Here is a 19,992-nt window from a genome sequence, read left to right as displayed (position 1 = left end):
ATTAACTACAATGATAATCTAATTAGATTATGTCACAATTATCAAGAAATGATGATTCACTAATGACGACGACTGCGTCTCTGTTCTTCGTCACCAAAGTTGAATTCAACGCATAATAATATTATTATAAAGCAGAGCATCTTTGAATTTTCAACTGCTTTTCTGTTTAATTAAAAAAAATAAATCTGTTTCCTCCTCACGATTGATATTTCTCAAGTAGGTGTTGAAAGTCAAGTCTGCACTTCTTTTTCCCCTGCATTGATTATGCTCCAAATCGTCAAAATTTCAAAATTTTGACCATCGCATCACTCTGTTTTTCCTTGTGTATTTATCCTTCTCACCTCTCTGCTTTTCTTTCTTTTCCACCAAGAATCCCGTGTCTCCCAATTTTCCCCTCTTTTCTTGATTTTGTCATCCCTAATTTTGCAATTTGGAGCATAATAAGTGTGATTTGAAAAGTAAAAATCCTTTCTTTGCTGCTTTTGTTTATGATTTCAGCTTGATTTTAGTTGTAGAGTGTTTTAGAATAGTGAGGGTTTTGGGGTTCTGTTTTGTAATTGTATGTGAAGTGTAAATGGAAGGAACAAATGGAAGCTCTGGTTCACCAGCACCATTTCTGTTGAAAACATATGAAATGGTGGATGATTCTCTGACTAATGCAGTTGTGTCTTGGAGTAGAACAAGCCATAGTTTTGTGGTTTGGAATCCACCTGAGTTTGCTAGGGATTTGTTGCCTAAGTATTTCAAGCACAACAATTTTTCCAGCTTTGTCAGACAACTCAATACTTATGTAAGTAAAACATCTTTCCCATTGCTTTCTTAGATCAATCATCTTTCAAATTATCATTCTAGTTGATATTCTTTGTGTAATGTATTGCTGAATCACTTGTGCATTGTGTTTGTGTGTCTTATTTTTGCACTTTTCTTGCTGGACATTGACAAACAAGACAAATTTCTGATGACATGTTGTTGTTTGGTGTTATAAATTTGGCAATGAATGGACATTTTGATTACTTGTTGTAAAATCTTATGAAAGATCAATCAATTTTCAGTTCATCATGCTAGTAGACCTCTTTGTAGAATTTTTTGCTCAATCACTTGTGGTTTGCGCTCGTATGTTTGTTTTTCGCACTTATTTTGCTCGTTGTATGTTGTATGAATCCATTTATATGATCTGAACTGGCAAGACAAATAGCAGATTTCATGTCATTGTTTGGTGTTTAAAATTGGCAATGAATTGGCATTTGATTACTTGTAGTATCTGATCCATCGAAAGAATTGCCTAGTGTATTGCTCAATCACTTGTGATTTGTGCTTGTGTGTCTGTTTTTTTGCACTTTCCTTGCTCGTTGTGTGTTGTGTGCATTCATTTATATGCGCAGAAAAAAAACAAGGCACGTTGCAGGTTTCATGTCATTGTTTGGTGTTTAAAATCAGCAATGAATGGACGTGCTGATTACTTGTAGTATAAGATCGATCGAAAGATCAATCATCGTTCAAACTCTCGTGCTCTTTGACCTCCTTGCATAATGTCTTGCTCAATCACCTGTGATTTGTGCTTGTGTGTCTGTTTTTTCGCACTTTTCTTGCTCGTTGTATGTTGTGTGCATCCATTTATATGCTCGGAACTGGCTAGACAAACGAGGCAAATTGCAGATCCCGTGTCATTGTTTGGGGTTTAAAATTGGCAATGTATGGTCATGTTGATTACTTGTTGAATTCAACTAGTTTAGGCTAAGTTCTTTTTTCGGGTTACACGGCTGACTGAATTTCTTTCAACATTCAGGGCTTTAGAAAGGTCGATCCGGATCAGTGGGAGTTCGCGAACGAGGAGTTTATCCGGGGACAAAGGCATCTATTAAAGAACATCCACAGGCGAAAACCCGTCCACAGCCACTCAGGCAATGGGAATGCAGCGCCAGTAACTGACTCGGAGAGAGAGGAGTTTGAGAAGGAGATTGAGAAGCTGAAGCAAGAGAGAGTCTCCCTCGAGACAGAGGTGGAGAGGTACAGAGAGGAGAATCGAGGCTACGAGCACGACCTGAGATCACTGGGGCAGACATTGCACACCATTGACCAAAGGCAGCGGCAGCTGTTGGATAACTTGGCTCTTCTCCTGCAGAGCCCGAATCCAATGGACCAGTCCAAATCCCCGAACAAGAAGAGACGGATGCTGGCTCTGCACTACTTCAAAGACGAAGCCATGTTAATCGAAGACAATCCCAGCCCTTCATCTCTCCCACTGTTGGACATGAAGCAAGTTGAGAAGCTCGACTCGTCTCTAACTTTCTGGGAGAAATTCGTTCGTGGGATCGACCAAATCCCCACAGATCCCCCGTCCTCGCCTATGGAGTCTGACATCAATGTCATTATCCCGGGATCCCCTTGCTCTGCATCCTCAGCTTACATTGAAAGCCCTGCAATATCATCCATCCGAATCGATCCTGCCTCGAGGCCATCAAGAGTCGACATCAACATAAGTCCGGCCAAAAGCCCGGATGCTAGATCAGCTGAAGCTCAACTTGGGAGCAACACTTTTCAGTCTGTGCCGGCTAATGATGTGTTCTGGCAACAGTTTCTGACGGAGGCTCCCGTGCAGCCGGAGCGAATAGAGTTGTATGATAGGACGACGGATCCTAGTAGATTCGCGGATGAACACAAGCCTTGGTGGATCGTGGATGGCCTTAACCAGCACATGAGACATCTCACCGAAGCTGAGAGGATCTGACGCCGTTCTTTTCGCAGTCTGCTTCGTCTTCGAAGATGCTGTGATGGTATATATATTAGATGATTCATGTTGTTTTCTTGTCCTAGATTTTACATGTTTTCCTTTTTTTGCTTTGTGTATCATTAGACTGCGTATATATATATATAGATATATATATATATACAGAGAGGTCTGATCAAATACAAATCCCTATCTATAATACAAACTGCAAACTTTGATCTTACACACTCCTTGTAAGTAATTAACGGCTAGCAATGAGATTCATATGTCAATGTCAACGCCTAATACAAATTCTGTCACTGGGGGAATGTCAACAATGCCAACGCCTAAAGTTTGTATAGTTTGTATTATAGAGGGCTTGTAGATTATTATGACCATATATATATAGAGAGAGGGGTTTTGTGGATGAGTTGATGAGTATAGACATTCTATAAAAGAATAATTATGAGTTTATTTTATTAAAAATACATACTTTCATTGCTTACAAAAAAAATTTAAAAAATGATTAAAACGAAAAAATAGCACAAAAAAATCTATAATAAAGTTAATGATTGTACATGGGGAATCCCCATGGTTGTGAGCGAATAAAAATTTGGAGTATAATTAACAATGTTGGGATAAAAATCAATAGATCGTTCAAGACGACGATATTGCAAAAGCAATCCGGTGTGTTTGAAGTAGAGAAATAGTTGATCAGTCGTTACGAACAATAAGTCACCATTTGCAAAAACTCTGAGCGGGTAAACAACTCCATTGATACTTGGAGAAACTTCGAATCGGTGGATTGAATATACTTTAACCCAAGAATTATCATCTCCATAATCGTTCATCCACCAAATAGCAACACCAAGATGACTATCTACCGCATCGCATAAACATAGTCGACCCTTCAAAGTACGTAGGTGATATTCGTAATTATAGTCGTCGCTGTAATCACGATAAGGAAGAGAAAACTGATTAAAGAGCTCTGTTTCAAGATCAAAGCAACAAACGAAATTCTCCTTGGACTTGGATGCCAACCAATGAAGATTTCCGTTCAAAAATGCAGCAATATCACTAGGAAATATAGGGATGCCAGGTGCTTCCGCTGCGATCCTTCTCCACAACCCGCTTTCTCCTCTTCCTAGAATGTATGCATCACATGACCTAGCCGTACCACATAAAATCTTATATTTCCGACTTAATTTGCTCACTCCAAATCCATACATGTACTCACTTTTAAGGGAAGACAGTGGAGGAAGCTGGACATACTCACGGGTCATTGGATTGCATATGGAAAGAATTTCACCGCATTCTTCCCACACCATAATCAAACCATTAGTCGAATCAATTACAGCATGACACGAATCATGATTGCGAGGAGGCAAGACAAATCGATAAAGTGGCCGGTATGCCTCATCAGTGACTATGTACAACCCCTTGTCTCGATCTGCAAAGGCCACACCTGGTTCCGGAGCATATGACGCCGCAAAGTCATCATTTTTTATCAGATCACGCAATGATTTACAAACGCACTTGCAACTCAGGACGTCTCTGATCGAGAGCCTTTTTAGGATCTCTATGCATATATCTCGCGGTAAATGCAAATCTTCCTTCGTTATCACCATAGCTTTCAAAAAATTTAGTAATCTTCATTAGTACAAGAAAACGAATATTAGATTGCCCATGTTGTTCTGAAATCGGAGTCTTCAGTTCCAAATCTAATGTTCGGTAATATTTGGACTTGGAATTTTCAACTGAAAACCCTCTCAGTTCTGCAATTTAAATTTCATAATCAGAGTTATTATTCAGAATTTCAAATAGTCAAAAAATTGGACTATCTTCCAAACACACAGTTGACACACACTACGTGCACACATAGCAGCACATAGTGCACAAAAACACACACATATATACTCACACAATGCGCGCACACACAACACAAACACGTGCATACATACATTGATAAACAGGAGTAATTAGGTAATTAAGTAGAGTAGAAATTATGAAGGAAAATAATGTGGCAATTCGTAAATATGCATTCGAGTAATCATACCTTGAGCTGAAATTAAGCTGATTCGTCTCTGTAATAATTGAACAAAGTTTATATAAACATTGTTCGTTTCAGAAGTTTGTTAGGGTTCGACAAAGATTCTAGCAGTTCAATTAAATTAAATAGGTAATAATCACTCTTTTACCAATGCATATCGATTTTGGAAATTATTCCTTCCACTTTTAATACTACTATGTTATTGAAACTCCCGATGCATATTTTACTTTCATTGCATATAAGATAGGTGATTATTTCAAATTAAGTAAATCTCTACTGATCCTTTCCTTATACGGTTTTACCATATCAATTATTTTTTATACTCCCTCCGTCCCATAAAAATATGTACACTTTTCATTTTCGTATGTCCCACAAAAATATGTGCATTCCATTTTTAGAAAGTTATATCAATTTAATAATATAAGTCTCACTATCCACTAACACTACTTTAACTACCATTCTCCTCCTCTCTCTTGCTTTACCATACCATTCTCCTCCATTTCTTTTACTATATCAATTTTGTCTTAATTCCCGTGCCATATTCATTGCCCATATATTTATGGGACGGATGGAGTATTATTTTAGGTTAAAGACTATGCTAGAATTTCAGCCGAAAGATTATACTAAGAAAATTTTATTTTTAAAAAAATTATAAAGGACAAGACGTAGCCGTTTTATCACTGCTCCTTTTAATGGTACCAACTCCTAAATTTTTATGCATATGGTTGTAAGTTCTCATAGCAAAATTAACATTCTCTAGAATGAATGAAATTATTCTTAATTATAGTATCCTCTCCGTTCTAATGAATATGAACCACTTTTTTTTTCCAACTAATATGATCCATTACTAAAAATGGAAACATTTTTATCTCTGTTTTACTCTCTTTTATTTTACTCTCTTCACTTCACATACAAAGTAAAGTTGCATAAATTCACTTGCTGCCCTAAGAAGAGGTCATCTTCCATGGGACGTAGGGAGTAGTATGGATATTTTTCGTCATCGCTGACCCACCGTCGGTCCATGAGTGCCACTCGGAAGCTCCATAATCGACGGCAGCTCCGCCCCCGACCCCACCGTAAGGAGGTTTCATCTCCACGGCTGAGAAATTAGAAAGAGACTAACTAGTTAGAACTTTAGAAACAAATTAGATAGCAGAGGAATACAGAGAATTTTAGTAGAGAAGAAAATTAAGTCAACGTAATAAATAAATTGAATAAAAGAGCTTGCGAAAGGGATATATATAGGAGAAGAGAGGGGCGCCGTTTGATTTGCTATAAACCTAAGGATTTTTTAATTTTTATTGTTCAATTTTTATTTATGGAGAATTTCATTTTTTTTAAGTGTTAAGTATGTTTATTTGATTTGTTTTTATACTAAAAAATTCTCCACTGACAATACTTAAAAAAAATTCTTTCTATATCGCTCTTATTTTATCAATTATGCATTAAAACTAGTACCGATTCAAATTTTCATACTTTTCAGGGATGAAGGGTTAAATATCTCACTTCCAAAAAATCACTCTCTCCACTTTTTACCCCTCTCTCTTACTTTATTCCCCCCTTAACTCACAAACCGTGACGGAATTGAAATGCTCGACTTACAGTGGGACCGAGGGAGTATTTTTCAATAAAATTTAAAAATTTTGGACTCGTCTATAAAAGATTTATGTAACTATTTCTGTTAAAATTGTCAATTAATCATATTCTAAACTGTATTTTGCTTCAACTTATACGTTCCAAAAAATGAATAAAGGGGTAAGTTTTCGGTTCATCTCTGCTTGTCTTCTTCTCATTCTTGATCGCCGTAGTACAAGTTTACATTTTTAGCTATGGGCATGATTTGGTTTATGGGGTTGGTCTAGATTTAATTTTTAGTTAGGTGTTACTTCCAATTTTAGAAAAGAAAGTTTGCATTTTTATATGATTGCCTAAAGTTTGAATTTCTGGGACCCTCTCATTTTTGGGGGAAAATATCTGATCAGTTTCCATGTGTAGTTTTATTGAGATTTTGTTGTTTTAATTGGGGGATTTAAATTCTCCTGCGATTTAAAGTGCTGCTTTATCAATATCAATTTGTTTTAAAGGAGTGGGTGAAGCAAGTGGCTTGCTAGGACTAATGTTGGAGTCCAATTTCAAGAGAATAGGTGAAGAGATGGGAATGAGCTTGAGATAGTTGATTGATGGATGCAAACTCTTCTACCTAGCCGGTCGGCCCTGCCCGCGTGTACCATGATCGTGCTGAGCAAGCACACGGCCTGGCAGGCTCGGGCCAGAGACGAGGTCATGCAAGTTCTTGGCACCAACGAGACGGATTCCCAAGAGCTGAGCCGGCTCCAGATTGTGGTAATGATCGTTCACGTGGCTCGGAGATTGTATCTGGGGTAAGTCAGTGAATGGGTAAGTCGTCAATCCACTATAAAAAAACTTATCTTTTAAGACACAAAAATTGAGACGCTATCACTAGCGTTTGAATTTTTTTAAAATAACCATAATTAAGGACGCACAATAAAGCGTTCTATCTGTGTCTCTTAATTTTAGTTGGGACACTAGCGATAAAGACACTTTAGGAAGCGTTGGTGGTACAGTTAGACACACAAATTAGCATCGTTAATAGCATTACGTCCTTAGCCTTTTTTCTAAGTGATCCCTAAGCTATGGATTTTGAATAAGAGACAAAATCAGTTGACTGATTGCATTGCATTGCATTAGGTCAATGAAAGTCTACATCATTGTTATCATCTTATCTTGCTGATTAAGTTTATAATAAAATACTATCTGAGAAGAAAATTCTTCACAAAGTTCACCACAGTATTAAAGTATAAACAACCCCACCAGCCAAGAACACAACCATAGACACAAAACCAAACTGAGAGAGAAAGAGGGTATTCATGGAAGTATTATACACCATAGTTGTGCTATTTAGTGCTGTTTTCATCTCATATAACGCGTGGAAATTCTTGAAGCAAACTTGGTTTGAGCCGAGAAAGGTGGAACAACGCCTGAGGCAGCAAGGTTTCAGTGGAAACAGCTACAGATTTATGGTTGGTGACTCCAAAGAAATGGCCGCCATGGCTATAGAAGCTCTCTCCAAACCCATCCCCTTTTCCAACGATATCGCGCCTCGGGTCATCCCCTTCATCCATCACTCCCTTCTCAAATACGGTATGTCAACTTTTCAGTTTCAGCTTTCTTGGTTTTGTTAGGTTGTTACAGACTCTTATGTTCCACGTTGGTTGTGTAAGGCAACTGGTGTCGGGGTTTATAGACCAGATGAGCTTTTTTTTTGTTCTAATTGACTAGACTTTTTAGATAAGTTATCTTGTTTTTTGGTCTGATCAACGAGGATGATGGTCCTAAAACCGATGGTTGAGTTTATAAATCAAATGAGTTCTATCTCCCGATTTATATACTAAATGAATTATGTCTTTCCTGATAGACTAGTCCCCGTTCTTTTTAAATTAAATTATCTTCGTTGTTTATAAACTAAATGAGTTCTCTGGTCTTCGTTGCTCCAGTTTATAAATCAAATGAGAGAGATGAGTTCTCTCTAATGGTAGGCTAAATATATTTGATAATCAGATGGATGAGTTCTCATGTTTGGTTTGTATTTTAACGACTGATTGTTGGGTTTTTGGTGGTAAAATCATAGGTGAAAACTGCTTCATGTGGTTTGGCTCAAATCCTGCAATAGTCATCTCAGATCACCAAATGATAAAAGAGATTATGTCGAAGAATTATGTTTTCCTGAAGACTTCTTCTCCGCTCGATAAGCTGCTAACACGAGGCCTTGCAACGTACGAAGCAGACAAATGGGCGAAGCATAGAAGGCTGCTAAATCCTGCTTTTCATCTAGAAAAACTGAAGGTGTTTATCAGAGGCTAATAAGTTAATTGGATCATACTAATATTCATTGAATGGTTCTTTTCTCGTTGCAGCTGATGCTTCCCTCGATGTACTTGAGCTGCGGTGACATGTTGAGCAATTTGGACAAGATGGTACCGAGCGATGGAGAATGTGAAGTGGATGTGTGGCCTCATCTCCAAGCTCTAACGAGCGATGTGATCTCGCGCACTGCGTTTGGGAGCAGGTACGAAGAAGGGAGGAAGATTTTCGAGCTTCAGAAAGAGCAGGGCACGCTCTTGTTGAAGGCGGCTCAAATGCTTTACTTCCCTGGTTGGAGGTATGATGACTTTAGAAGTGGTGTTGGATTAGTTTCACGCGTATTTGGTTTTCCAAAACTTTCGTCAAATTCTGGTTTTACATACCATCATTAAAATTTGCATGTAAAGTATTGAACTGTTTGTCCTGTTTTTGCAACCAATCAAGATTTTGGCGCTGACATTGCTTGCTGACTTACTTACATGGCACTATCGAATGTAAAAAAAAACGACACCACATTAAATACAGCGAAACAGTGTCGTATTATACTAAATTGAATAATTTAATTTGTTGTACTCTCTCATTCAACAAATGAAATTATTTAATTTAGCACAATACGACGTTTTATAACTACCTACAACACGACATTGTTTTCGTTTACGGGCAAAATTTGAACACGGTATGCAAAGACAGAACTTGATGAAAGTTTAGGAATTTACATGTAAATAACCTTAGTTTTAATAATGTTTAGTCTAATACTTGTCTGGATTTAACTTGTAGGTTTCTACCAACAAAAACTAACAGAAGGATGGCACAAATTTCCAAGGAAGTTGACTCATTAATTCTAGGCATCATCAATAAAAGAAAGCAATTGGCAGAAGCAGGGGAAATAACAGAGTCCACTGACTTGCTAGGACTAATGTTGGAGTCCAATTTCAATGAAAATGGTGAAAAGATAGAAATGAGCTTGAGAGATTTGATTGATGAGTGCAAACTCTTCTACATAGCCGGGCAGGAGTCGACAGCGTCCCTGCTCACGTGGACCATGATCCTGCTGAGCAAGCACCCGGACTGGCAAGCTCGTGCCAGAGACGAGGTCATGCAAGTTCTTGGCACCAACGAGTCGGATTTCCAAGAGCTGAACCGGCTGCAGATTGTGTCAATGATCTTTCACGAGGTTCTGAGATTGTACCCCGGGGCAGTTATGCTGAGTCGAACCATCCATGACGAGACGAGGGTAGGGGATGTAACCCTACCTGCGGGCGTGAGCCTCTACCTTGCTATGCTTCCGCTGCAGCATGACTGCGAGATATGGGGCAAAGACGCGAATGAGTTTAATCCGGAGAGGTTTGGCGAAGGCGTCTCCAAGGCGACTAACGGGAAGCTCGTCTACTTTCCGTTTGGTGGAGGGCCGAGGATATGCATTGGGCAGAACTTTGCTATGCTAGAAGCGAAAATGGCGCTGGCCCTCGTATTGAAACGGTATTGGTTCGAGCTTTCTCCATCGTATGCACACGCCCCGAATATGGTATTGTCGCTTCATCCTCAGCATGGTGCGCCGTTGATCCTGCACAGGATCCATTAGGCCTTGTTGCGTTATAATGATTATACATATACATATACATATACATCTCTATGTGCTGTTGAAAGAGTGTTTTCTGCTATGAAATTTGTCGATATCGGTTGTGTCTGTTGAAAGAGTGTGGCATACAATGAAAGTTTCATCTTCGCTACTGTTTCTAAACAAAGAATCTTGAAACGTTTTTAAGATATTAATACTCGTAGAAGTCAATTGTGGTTGTCAATAGACGCTAGTGCTACTTGAATATTAGTATTTTGTTTATTTTACCATTAGAATATATTGGAGTGTTACATTTAATTTTTTTTATCATTTCATTCTGCCTATTTTCCAATTCTGGATCCGCCACTGACTGATAAACGTGAAAGATATCTAGATACGGCGCAGAGTCAAGTGCAGGCCGTGCTGAGGCTGCAACGTGAAGATGAGCCGAGGGGCGTGCGTGTATGAGGACGACAGCTCGATGGTGAACCGCTGCAAGATCATCGACAGCACTGCCTTCGCCTCCACCATCGCGAAGTTCTGCCCAAGGCATATCCTCGGCCCCCAGCCGAAGGGGCAGAACATGCCGGAGCCCTTCACCGCCTTCGCCACCCCATCCCTAAACCTCTCCGGGTTGAACTCCATCGCGTCATCCCCCCAAAACTCGCGGCTGTGATGCAACCACAGCACCGGAATGTTAAGACCGATATCTTTAGGCAACGTGTATTTCCCCAGCTTGATCTCCTCTGTAACGTGCCGGAGCAGAGCCACCACCGGTGGATAAAACCGCAACACCTCGAATAGTATCATCGACACCGTCTTCAGCTGGCTCAATCCCTCATAATTTGGCTTCTCTTTGCCAAAGACATTGTAGATTTCGTCTCTGGCTCTCTTCTGCCATTCTTGATGCTTGCTCAACAGAACCATTGTCCACGAAAGCAACGTCGAGGTGGTCTCCTGCCCCGCGAAGTAGAAAACTTTGCATTCTTCGATGATCTCATCGATGGTCATTCCGAAGCTCTTGTGTCCATGCTGTTCGATTTCTTGGAAGTTGGACTCGAGCAGCATCCCGAGCAAGTCCGGGTTGATGGCTTCTCCGGCTTTGATGGCGTTCACCCTCCTGTCGATGAGGGCACGGACGATGGGACGGACTTGGCTTTCGATCTCCTTCATTCTGTTGTTCCTTTTGGTTGGAAGAAACCTACACACACAGAGACAGAGTTAGATAAAATGAAAGAAGGTTTGATTGGTGTTCTTGTAAATATTATTACATTGTCCCAAGTTAATTGAACTGTAATAGAATAAAGTAGATAAATGAAGAAAGAATAAAACATTCAGCACCTTTTTTTGGCATGAATTTTAATGCGAATTGAAAAGGGTAGTGGACTTTTCCATATTGATTTTATAATAAACGTGATCAGAAAATAAGTTAGAAAAGTAAAATGACAACAGATATACCAAAAGGACAAAAAGACTTTTATTGTCAAAATAAATAATAGAAAAGAATTTTAAAAGTTGATTTTTGCTAAAAGTGAAAGGACATATTTAGTCTGGGATGCCTCGAAAAGGAATACACTTTAATTAACTAAGGATGGAAGGAGTATCTTTTACCGTGATCCCGGGAAATATATTGTACGCAGGGCGGCAAGAACATGGTCGGCTTGTTCCTTTTGTAACTCGAAGATTCTCCGACCTTCTTCGTAGCTGCTTCCGAATGCAGTTCTTGAAATGGCGTCGCTGGTTATATTTTCGAGATATGGCCAGAAGTCGACGTCGCAAACTCCTTCCGGCGACATTTTGTTCTCGATTTCGGACAGAACATCCTCGCAGCTCAAGTTGAAGGCAGGCACCATCAGCTGCTCAAGAAAAAGAAAGCCTTTCACACCACTAAATCATAGTCTCACTTGACATTTTTTATGGATTTAAGCCATTATTTATGGGACAGTTTAAAATAAATTTTGTACCATGTTAACTATTTGCAGGGACATGGCAATTTTAAATTTTCATAGGGATTTTAGTAGTAAGTTTAATACTAGTTCTACTATTATTTTTATTTAATTAGCTAAATTTGGAATTTGTAACTTTAATTTTATAATCAATTCATATAGTATATCTCTTTCTTTGCTAATTCTATTTGTTATAAAATTAATAGTATCAAGAAAGATAAAGATATAGATTTTGGATATTTGTTAAACTTCATTAAAGTTGAGTTTAATTATGTTTTGATATCAAAATAAATCTTATAGATAAATCAACAATCCAACAAATATTTGTTTAAACAACATCAAGTTTAATTCTATTACCCTTTGCATACTGATACGAGCCCGATAGAACCGCAGGCTCCGCACGAGCCCGCCGCGGAGCAAAGCCAGCAGAGTAACGGGGACAGAGTAGAGCAGAGGCGCGCAAAGGGAGCCCGGGAGGAAGCATCCATTGCAAAGTCGAAACCGACAAGGAATGCAAGGCCTCCGAAGAGGTTCGGTGACTTCGTCGCCAAGTGATTCTTTCCTTAATTAGTTAGACTTTATTTTTTGATCTTAGTCGTTTATTTAGTCTTCTTTTCGGATTCTTTTATTATTTAATTAGGTAATTAATTCGAGCGTAATTATAAGCTCCGTCGGGTTTTCTTGTTGGTTCTTTCCCGATGTAGGATTAGGTCGAACCAAACCTAGGGTCCATAGATTATAAATAGGGCTTTATTGTTCACAACATGATCATGAATGAAAATATTGATTGCCCAACAACTTGTTGATAACTTGTGAAACACTCTTCGATACGGTTGCCTGACGGGGAAGAGTCCCGCACACAATCCGTTCGAACCAAACCGCCGACCCGAATCAGGGCGCCGGGACGTTTGCTTGCCGCCGAGAGAGAAATCGGGGCTGTTGAGGGAAGAGGGTCTTAACATCTGGTGCTTTCAGTTTTTGAACTCATGAGACGCTACAATACCTACGGCAGAACAGGCTGGGGTTCGTCGCGGCGCGGTCAGCCGTCGAATCGCGGCAATTTTGGAGGAATTAATCACCATACGTTTGAGGATTTGGAGATGGAATCTGGTCAGGGGGACGAAGGGCAGCCTGGGGACCCCGTCAATGCTAAATTAGATCGTGTTTTGGATCGCTTGGATAAGTTTGATACATGGAAGGACGACACGGATCGGAGGTTTGCGAGTCTCGAAGTGTCGCGTGAGTCGGAGCCCCCATCGCGGGTGGACGATTGGGGGGAGTTTGATGATATTGATGTCCGCGGTAAGGGAGTGTGGGATAGAGGGTATAGGCCTCGTCACCATGTTACGGGACGTCAGGAAGGGTACGGTCGAACGACCGCTATGGGCGACAACTTAGGGTTTGACCCCAGCCGTAACAGATTCGCCGGTCCCACCCGAGGATTGGACCGTCCAGCAACCTGTTGGGATCCGCCCCAGCGTTTTGGTACGCGAGAGTCATCTATGGATAGAACGGAAAGGGTTAAGATGGCAGCCCCGCGGTTTGATGGATCGGACGCCACTAATTGGGTGTCGCGAGTCCAGTATTATTTTAATCACCTATTGATGCCGGACGCACAACGCTTACATTATGCGGTGATGTTGTTTGACCCCCCAGCATCGGAATGGGTCTTTAACTATTGCGCGAACAACGAATTTGTCACGTGGCAAGAGTTCTTGGAGGATGTTCGACATCGATTTGACCGACAGAGTTTTCAGGATTACTTTGGACTTATTGCAAAATTGACCCAAACGGGCACTGTACTAGAGTATCATGATACTTTTGAGAAATACCTCAATCGAGTTCAGGGCGTCCCGGAAACTCAGTTGCTCACCCTATTCGTGGCTGGCTTGAAGCCGGATATGCGCGAACGTCTGCGCCTACATCGCCCATCGTCTTTAGCAGCAGCGATGGCTATGTCCTTAGACATTGCCGACTCTCAGAGCGAGCGCCAACCATCACAGCAGCCCTCGCGTCGTCCATGGCAAAACAGGGATAAACCCTATCACACAGGCCCACCCCCCAGCCAGCCGGCCCCTCAGATACCCGGCGGTCAGGAGCAGCATCCGGCTCAAGGGCGTGCTCCAAACCCCCCTCGCCAGCCACTGATCCGCGTCTCTCAGGCCGAGAAGTCGGAGCGTGCGAGACTGGGACTCTGCTACTATTGCCCGGATAAATGGGTCATTGGGCACGTTTGCAAACAGCGCCTCCTCTGCTACGCCGAGGATTCGGACGACGTGCATGACGGGGAGTTACAACATATCGACGCAGGAGAATGCGACGTCACAGAAGTAGCCCACATCCACGCGATGTATGGGGATCGCAGATCACGCCCCCTGAAGGTGATAGGGACAATCCAAGATCGGGAGGTATGCATTTTGATAGATACAGGAAGCGATCGAGACTTCCTACACCCGCATATGGCGGAAAGCTTGCATCTATCACTTTCCCCTATTCGCCCATTTCGAGTTATTGTGGGAAATGGCGAGGCATTACTTTGCACACACATTGCGAAGCAGACAACATTGGAGATACAAGGGACGACATTTTTGGTGGATCTACATATTCTACCTATTCATGGACCGGACGTTATTCTAGGGATGGACTGGCTCGAGTCCTTGGGGCCGATTACAGCGGACTTCACACACAAGAAACTGACATTTTCACAAGGGGATCAACAGGTCGTTCTGAAGGGAATCATACCCCCCCCGCGTCGGGTTACTCTGCAGATGTTAACATCTCTAGTGCCGTCGACCGAGGTGCTAGACATATTTGAGCTATTGTTATTGGATCCAGAGAGTGCCCACCCGGAACAAGCGCCGACAGACGATTTCCCGCCTAATCTACCACCGGCCATATTGGAGGTGTTATCGCAGTTCCAACCGGTTTTTACCATGCCGGTGGGAATGCCTCCCAAAAGACCGTTCGATCATCGTGTCCATTTGCTGCCAGGCACGAAACCCATCAATGTCCGACCTTATCGTTATCCCTACTTCCAGAAAAATGAAATTGAGCGCCAGGTCAAGGACATGCTTGAACAAGGCATTATTCAACGAAGCAGCAGTCCTTTTTCGTCTCCGGTCCTCCTTATCAGGAAGAAGGACGGGACGTTCCGTTTCTGCATCGACTACCGCGCTTTGAATAGTGCGACTGTTCCGGATCATTTTCCGATCCCAACGGCAGATGAGCTTTTTGACGAGTTAGGCAAGGCTCGTATCTTCACCAAGTTGGATCTCCGTTCAGGATACCATCAAATAAGAATGCACGACGAGGACATTTTCAAGACGGCTTTTCGTACGCACGATGGCCATTTTGAGTTCTTGGTCATGCCTTTCGGTCTCACAAATGCGCCGTCGACGTTTCAGGCAGCGATGAACGCCATTTTTCAGCCTATGCTGCGTAAGTTCGTCATCGTCTTCTTCGATGACATTTTGGTCTACAGTCCGTCAGTTGAGGTGCACGGGCAGCATCTGACCGCTGTTCTGGAGATTCTGCAGAAAAATAGTTTTTTCGTAAAATTATCAAAGTGCTCTTTCTGTAGTTCGACAGTAGATTATTTGGGGCACTTGATCAGCGAGGGGAGCTTAAAGGCCGACCCCAGTAAACTTGCCGCCATGACGGCGTGGCCTAGACCCACTTCAGTGAAACAACTCAGAGGGTTCCTGGGTTTAACGGGTTACTACCGTCGTTTCGTAGCAGGCTACGCTATGATTGCAGCTCCGTTAACTGAGTTGCTCAAGAAGGATGCCTTCATATGGTCGTCAGAGGCGGAGGCAAGCTTCGACAGGTTAAAGACGGCGATGACATCGACGCCGGTTCTTCGTCTACCGGATTTCGAACGACAATTCTATATAGAGACCGATGCGTCTGATCTGGGCATTGGGGCAGTGTTGTTACAGGATGGACACCCCATTGCCTATTTCAGCAAGAAACTAGGTCCGCGCCGCCGTGTGGCATCTACATATCACAAAGAGCTGTACGCGATTGTGGAGGCGGTACAGAAATGGCGCCAATACCTCTTGGGTCGTGAGTTTGTGATTCGAAGCGACCAGAAGAGCTTGAAGGAGTTGCTGCAGCAAGTGGTACAAACCCCGGACCAGCAACTCTATGTGCGAAAGTTAATGGGATATAAATTCAGAATAGAGTACAAAAAGGGCGCTGCGAATCGGGCCGCGGACGCGCTTTCCCGTCGTGCCGAGCCAGGCGACGAGTGCGCGGGAGGCAGTGGTGACGGCGGGCAGCTCGAGGATGAGCAGGCAGATGGGATCCTCCTCACGGCAGCAGCCTGCCCGGTTCCACAGCTCATCGAGCTGCTGCGGAGCGAGGTGAGATCGTCTCCGGAATTGCGCGAAATGACGAAGGAGATAAAGGAGGGACGCGCTCCACCACACTTATCATGGGTGGATGGCCTGATTTACTACAACAGGCGGATCTTTGTGGGATCCCGGTCCTCGGCACGCACACCAATCTTGACCGAATATCATTGCTCACAATCGGCGGGTCATCCCGGGTTTGAACGGACTCTTCGTCGCGTGACAGCCGAGTTTTATTGGCCAAATATGAAAAAGGAGATCCGGCGATTTGTCAAGGCTTGTGTCATATGCCAAACGACAAAGTACTCGACCCAGAAGCCGGCCGGGTTGCTGCAACCGCTACCGATCCCGTCACAGGTTTGGGAGGATGTGTCAATGGACTTCATCACAGGCCTACCCCCATCCCGTGGGTACACGGCCATAATGGTAGTTGTGGATCGCTTGTCCAAGTACGCCCATTTCGCACCCTTACCGACCCGATTTGATGCATTGCGGGTAGCCCAGTTATTTGTTAACACGGTGGTGCGACATCACGGGTTCCCCAAGACGTTGGTCTCGGACCGTGATTCGGTGTTCTTGAATCAAATTTGGGCAGAAATTATGCGGCTAAGTGGAACGAAATTGAATTTCTCGACGGCATACCACCCACAAACGGACGGGCAAACGGAGGTGAGAAACAGGGGCCTCGAACAATATCTGCGGGCCTTCGCGGGGGATCGCCCTTCCAAATGGACGAACTTCCTGCCTTGGGCGGAGCTCGCACTAAATTGCTTTCATCATGCAGGCTTAGGCATGTCGCCGTTCAAAGCTTTGTACGGGCGGGAACCACCTAGCCTCGTTTTTTCGCCCCCATCGGCGGCGACTCCCCCATCGGTGGCGGAAATCATTAGGCAGAGGAGTGAGCTGTTGGTTCAGCTTCGTAGGAATCTAGACCGTGCCCAGCAACGAATGCGGGAAACGGCGAATAAGCATCGTCGTCATGTGGAGTTCGCGGCGGGTGATATGGTGTTGCTCAAGCTCCAACCTTATCGTCAGCATTCCGTCGCGCGGCCATTGTCGGCAAAATTGGCGCGTCGATATTATGGCCCTTTTGCTGTGATTGAGCGGATCGGACAGGTGGCATATCGGCTACGACTTCCGGAGGGTAGCCGGATTCATAACGTGTTCCACGTCAGTCTCCTCCGGCCATTTGTAGCAGGGGATCCCGCGGGTACTGTGGGAGCATTACCGACGGATTTTTTCGGGGACCGCCCCGTGGTCTACCCGGTGCGTGTGCTGGAGAGAAGGACGCTCTGGAATGGGGATCAACCGAGAGAGCATGCGTTGGTGCGTTGGTCGGATGGCACGGAGTCGCCAACGTGGGAGCCTTTGGATGTAATTCAACAGAAGTTCCCGAATATTCTCCTTGAGGACAAGGATGTTGCCTTGGAGGGGGGGGTTGATACGAGCCCGATAGAACCGCAGGCTCCGCACGAGCCCGCCGCGGAGCAAAGCCAGCAGAGTAACGGGGACAGAGTAGAGCAGAGGCGCGCAAAGGGAGCCCGGGAGGAAGCATCCATTGCAAAGTCGAAACCGACAAGGAATGCAAGGCCTCCGAAGAGGTTCGGTGACTTCGTCGCCAAGTGATTCTTTCCTTAATTAGTTAGACTTTATTTTTGATCTTAGTCGTTTATTTAGTCTTCTTTTCGGATTCTTTTATTATTTAATTAGGTAATTAATTCGAGCGTAATTATAAGCTCCGTCGGGTTTTCTTGTTGGTTCTTTCCCGATGTAGGATTAGGTCGAACCAAACCTAGGGTCCATAGATTATAAATAGGGCTTTATTGTTCACAACATGATCATGAATGAAAATATTGATTGCCCAACAACTTGTTGATAACTTGTGAAACACTCTTCGATACGGTTGCCTGACGGGGAAGAGTCCCGCACACAATCCGTTCGAACCAAACCGCCGACCCGAATCAGGGCGCCGGGACGTTTGCTTGCCGCCGAGAGAGAAATCGGGGCTGTTGAGGGAAGAGGGTCTTAACACATACAGTTATGATCAAAGATTATTATGTACTTTTATATGTTTATATGTAACAAAAACAGTAATGTATGTGTAAAACACCTTCAATTTCTCAATGTGGAAAGCCGGATTGATGATTTTCCTATGCTTAGCCCATTTGTCCTTCTCCAGTGTCACCACCCCCGGCGCGAACAAGCTGGTGAGCGGATTTGGCGTCGTCGGCTTTGAGAACACGCTGTGCTTCAACGTCACCTCCTTTATTAGGGCGATGTCTGTGATGATCACCGAAGGCTTTGGCCCTTGCCAGAAGAATGACTCATTCCCTGCACTATTATTGTTATAAATAGCGCACATAAACGATCGCAACAGTAAATTAACCGAAACGACACCAATAACTTAACATGGCCATAAAAAACCATTGGCGCACAAAAACAACCAAAATATGCACTAAAAAATTATTCATAAAAAAATTACAGAACGAAGCAGAATAACAACAGTGACTTGACACTAATTCTGGCGACTCCAAGGCCCATAATAACAACACCAAACGGGATCCAAGGCCAGTAACGAGGGTTAAGGATCACAAATAAACAAAGATCGTCATAAGACTCGTTCCATGCACTTTAGTTGTTATAAATAGCGCACACAAACGACCGCAACAATAAATTAACCAAAACGACACCAAGAATTTAACATGTCCCAATAAAACACGGGCGCACATAAACAACCAAAATATGCACTAGAGAATTATTCATAGAGAAACAAATCAGAATAACAACAATGACTTAACCCTAATTCTGGAGACTTCAAGGCCCAAAATAACAACACCAAACGGGCTCCAAGGCCCTTAATGAGGGGATAAGGATCACAAACTAACAAAGATCATCACAAGATTAATTTCTTCAAACACAAAGACCTACCATACTTTTCCATGGTGTTGAAGGCAAAAGTCATGGCTCTTGGCTTTATATCATCATCCAAACTGAGGGGTTTGGACATGAGTTGTTGAAGGGCTTGTCCATATTCTTTCAAGTCTCCATAGGGAAATCTATAAGGGTTTCCTTTGAAACCTTGCCTTCTTAGGAGTTTTTCTAGACGTTTCGGCTTCAAATACATCGAGTTTAGTAGCTTCCATGTGTGTGCCAAGACAATCAAGATGAAACAAGTTATGAGTATTTGGAAATGGACTTCCATTTTTGCTTCTTAGGGTGGCATTTCATGGCTATATATAGAGAGAGAGGAGTGTGTGTTGGGACAAGTTTTTCACCATTCACTATTGTTAAGGGACATGATTTTTGATTAAGTGTCTAGTTTACCATGTGTTTAGGATAGTAGATGAGATTAAGTGGGCTGTTAATTCTCTAATTACAGTTACTTTTGTGTGGCTATTTACTTGCCACTTCAGTTTGAGTAGAGGGGGATTAGTTATATGATTATAAAAATTGAAATGCTATGTTACATATTTTATGCAAGAATTATGCATTATATG

General features: G+C 42.7%; 4 protein-coding genes across 4 annotated transcripts; 2 read left to right on the top strand and 2 right to left on the bottom strand.

Annotated features, from left to right (window-relative positions):
* Window positions 1-234: 234 nt before the first annotated feature.
* LOC121756182 (heat stress transcription factor A-4a-like) lies at window positions 235-2,951 on the top strand. Its single transcript, XM_042151657.1, has 2 exons — window positions 235-790; window positions 1,787-2,951. Exons 1-2 carry the CDS (start codon window positions 575-577, stop codon window positions 2,726-2,728), a joined length of 1,158 nt encoding a protein of 385 aa, XP_042007591.1. The 5' UTR covers window positions 235-574; the 3' UTR covers window positions 2,729-2,951.
* A 38-nt stretch (window positions 2,952-2,989) lies between these two features.
* Window positions 2,990-4,335, bottom strand: LOC121756033 (putative F-box protein At3g16210). Its single transcript, XM_042151487.1, has 2 exons — window positions 3,447-4,335; window positions 2,990-3,054 (listed from the first exon to the last, which is right to left on the bottom strand). The coding sequence occupies exons 1-2, from the start codon at window positions 4,333-4,335 to the stop codon at window positions 2,990-2,992; spliced, it is 954 nt and encodes a 317-aa protein (XP_042007421.1).
* Window positions 4,336-7,481: 3,146 nt separating this feature from the next.
* Window positions 7,482-10,515, top strand: LOC121755750 (cytochrome P450 72A225-like). The gene is made up of 4 exons (XM_042151121.1): window positions 7,482-7,919; window positions 8,407-8,621; window positions 8,693-8,937; window positions 9,417-10,515. Exons 1-4 carry the CDS (start codon window positions 7,646-7,648, stop codon window positions 10,219-10,221), a joined length of 1,539 nt encoding a protein of 512 aa, XP_042007055.1. The 5' UTR covers window positions 7,482-7,645; the 3' UTR covers window positions 10,222-10,515.
* Window positions 10,516-10,585: 70 nt separating this feature from the next.
* On the bottom strand, window positions 10,586-19,697 carry LOC121755751 (cytochrome P450 CYP72A219-like). Its single transcript, XM_042151122.1, has 4 exons — window positions 19,424-19,697; window positions 18,606-18,826; window positions 11,809-12,053; window positions 10,586-11,398 (listed from the first exon to the last, which is right to left on the bottom strand). Exons 1-4 carry the CDS (start codon window positions 19,695-19,697, stop codon window positions 10,588-10,590), a joined length of 1,551 nt encoding a protein of 516 aa, XP_042007056.1. The 3' UTR covers window positions 10,586-10,587.
* Window positions 19,698-19,992: the final 295 nt, after the last annotated feature.

Source organism: Salvia splendens, chromosome 11 (genome assembly GCF_004379255.2).
Source record: "Salvia splendens isolate huo1 chromosome 11, SspV2, whole genome shotgun sequence".
In the NCBI taxonomy this organism is placed as follows: domain Eukaryota; kingdom Viridiplantae; phylum Streptophyta; class Magnoliopsida; order Lamiales; family Lamiaceae; genus Salvia; species Salvia splendens.
Note: the sequence above shows the minus strand (reverse complement) of the source record. Positions and strands in the feature narration are given on the sequence as shown.

Coding starts and splice junctions, on each gene's coding strand:
- LOC121755751 (XM_042151122.1), bottom strand. CDS start 19,697: ATGGAAGTCCATTTCCAAATACTCATAACTTGTTTCATCTTGATTGTC. Junction 18,827..19,423: donor CAACACCATGGAAAAGTATG/GTAGGTCTTTGT, acceptor ATAATAGTGCAG/GGAATGAGTCATTCTTCTGG. Junction 11,399..11,808: donor ATATATTTCCCGGGATCACG/GTAAAAGATACT, acceptor CTGTGTGTGTAG/GTTTCTTCCAACCAAAAGGA.
- LOC121756182 (XM_042151657.1), top strand. CDS start 575: ATGGAAGGAACAAATGGAAGCTCTGGTTCACCAGCACCATTTCTGTTG. Junction 791..1,786: donor TCAGACAACTCAATACTTAT/GTAAGTAAAACA, acceptor TTCAACATTCAG/GGCTTTAGAAAGGTCGATCC.
- LOC121755750 (XM_042151121.1), top strand. CDS start 7,646: ATGGAAGTATTATACACCATAGTTGTGCTATTTAGTGCTGTTTTCATC. Junction 8,622..8,692: donor TTCATCTAGAAAAACTGAAG/GTGTTTATCAGA, acceptor TTCTCGTTGCAG/CTGATGCTTCCCTCGATGTA. Junction 8,938..9,416: donor CTTTACTTCCCTGGTTGGAG/GTATGATGACTT, acceptor TTTAACTTGTAG/GTTTCTACCAACAAAAACTA.
- LOC121756033 (XM_042151487.1), bottom strand. CDS start 4,335: ATGGTGATAACGAAGGAAGATTTGCATTTACCGCGAGATATATGCATA. Junction 3,055..3,446: donor GCTCAGAGTTTTTGCAAATG/GTGACTTATTGT, acceptor TACAAACTTTAG/GCGTTGGCATTGTTGACATT.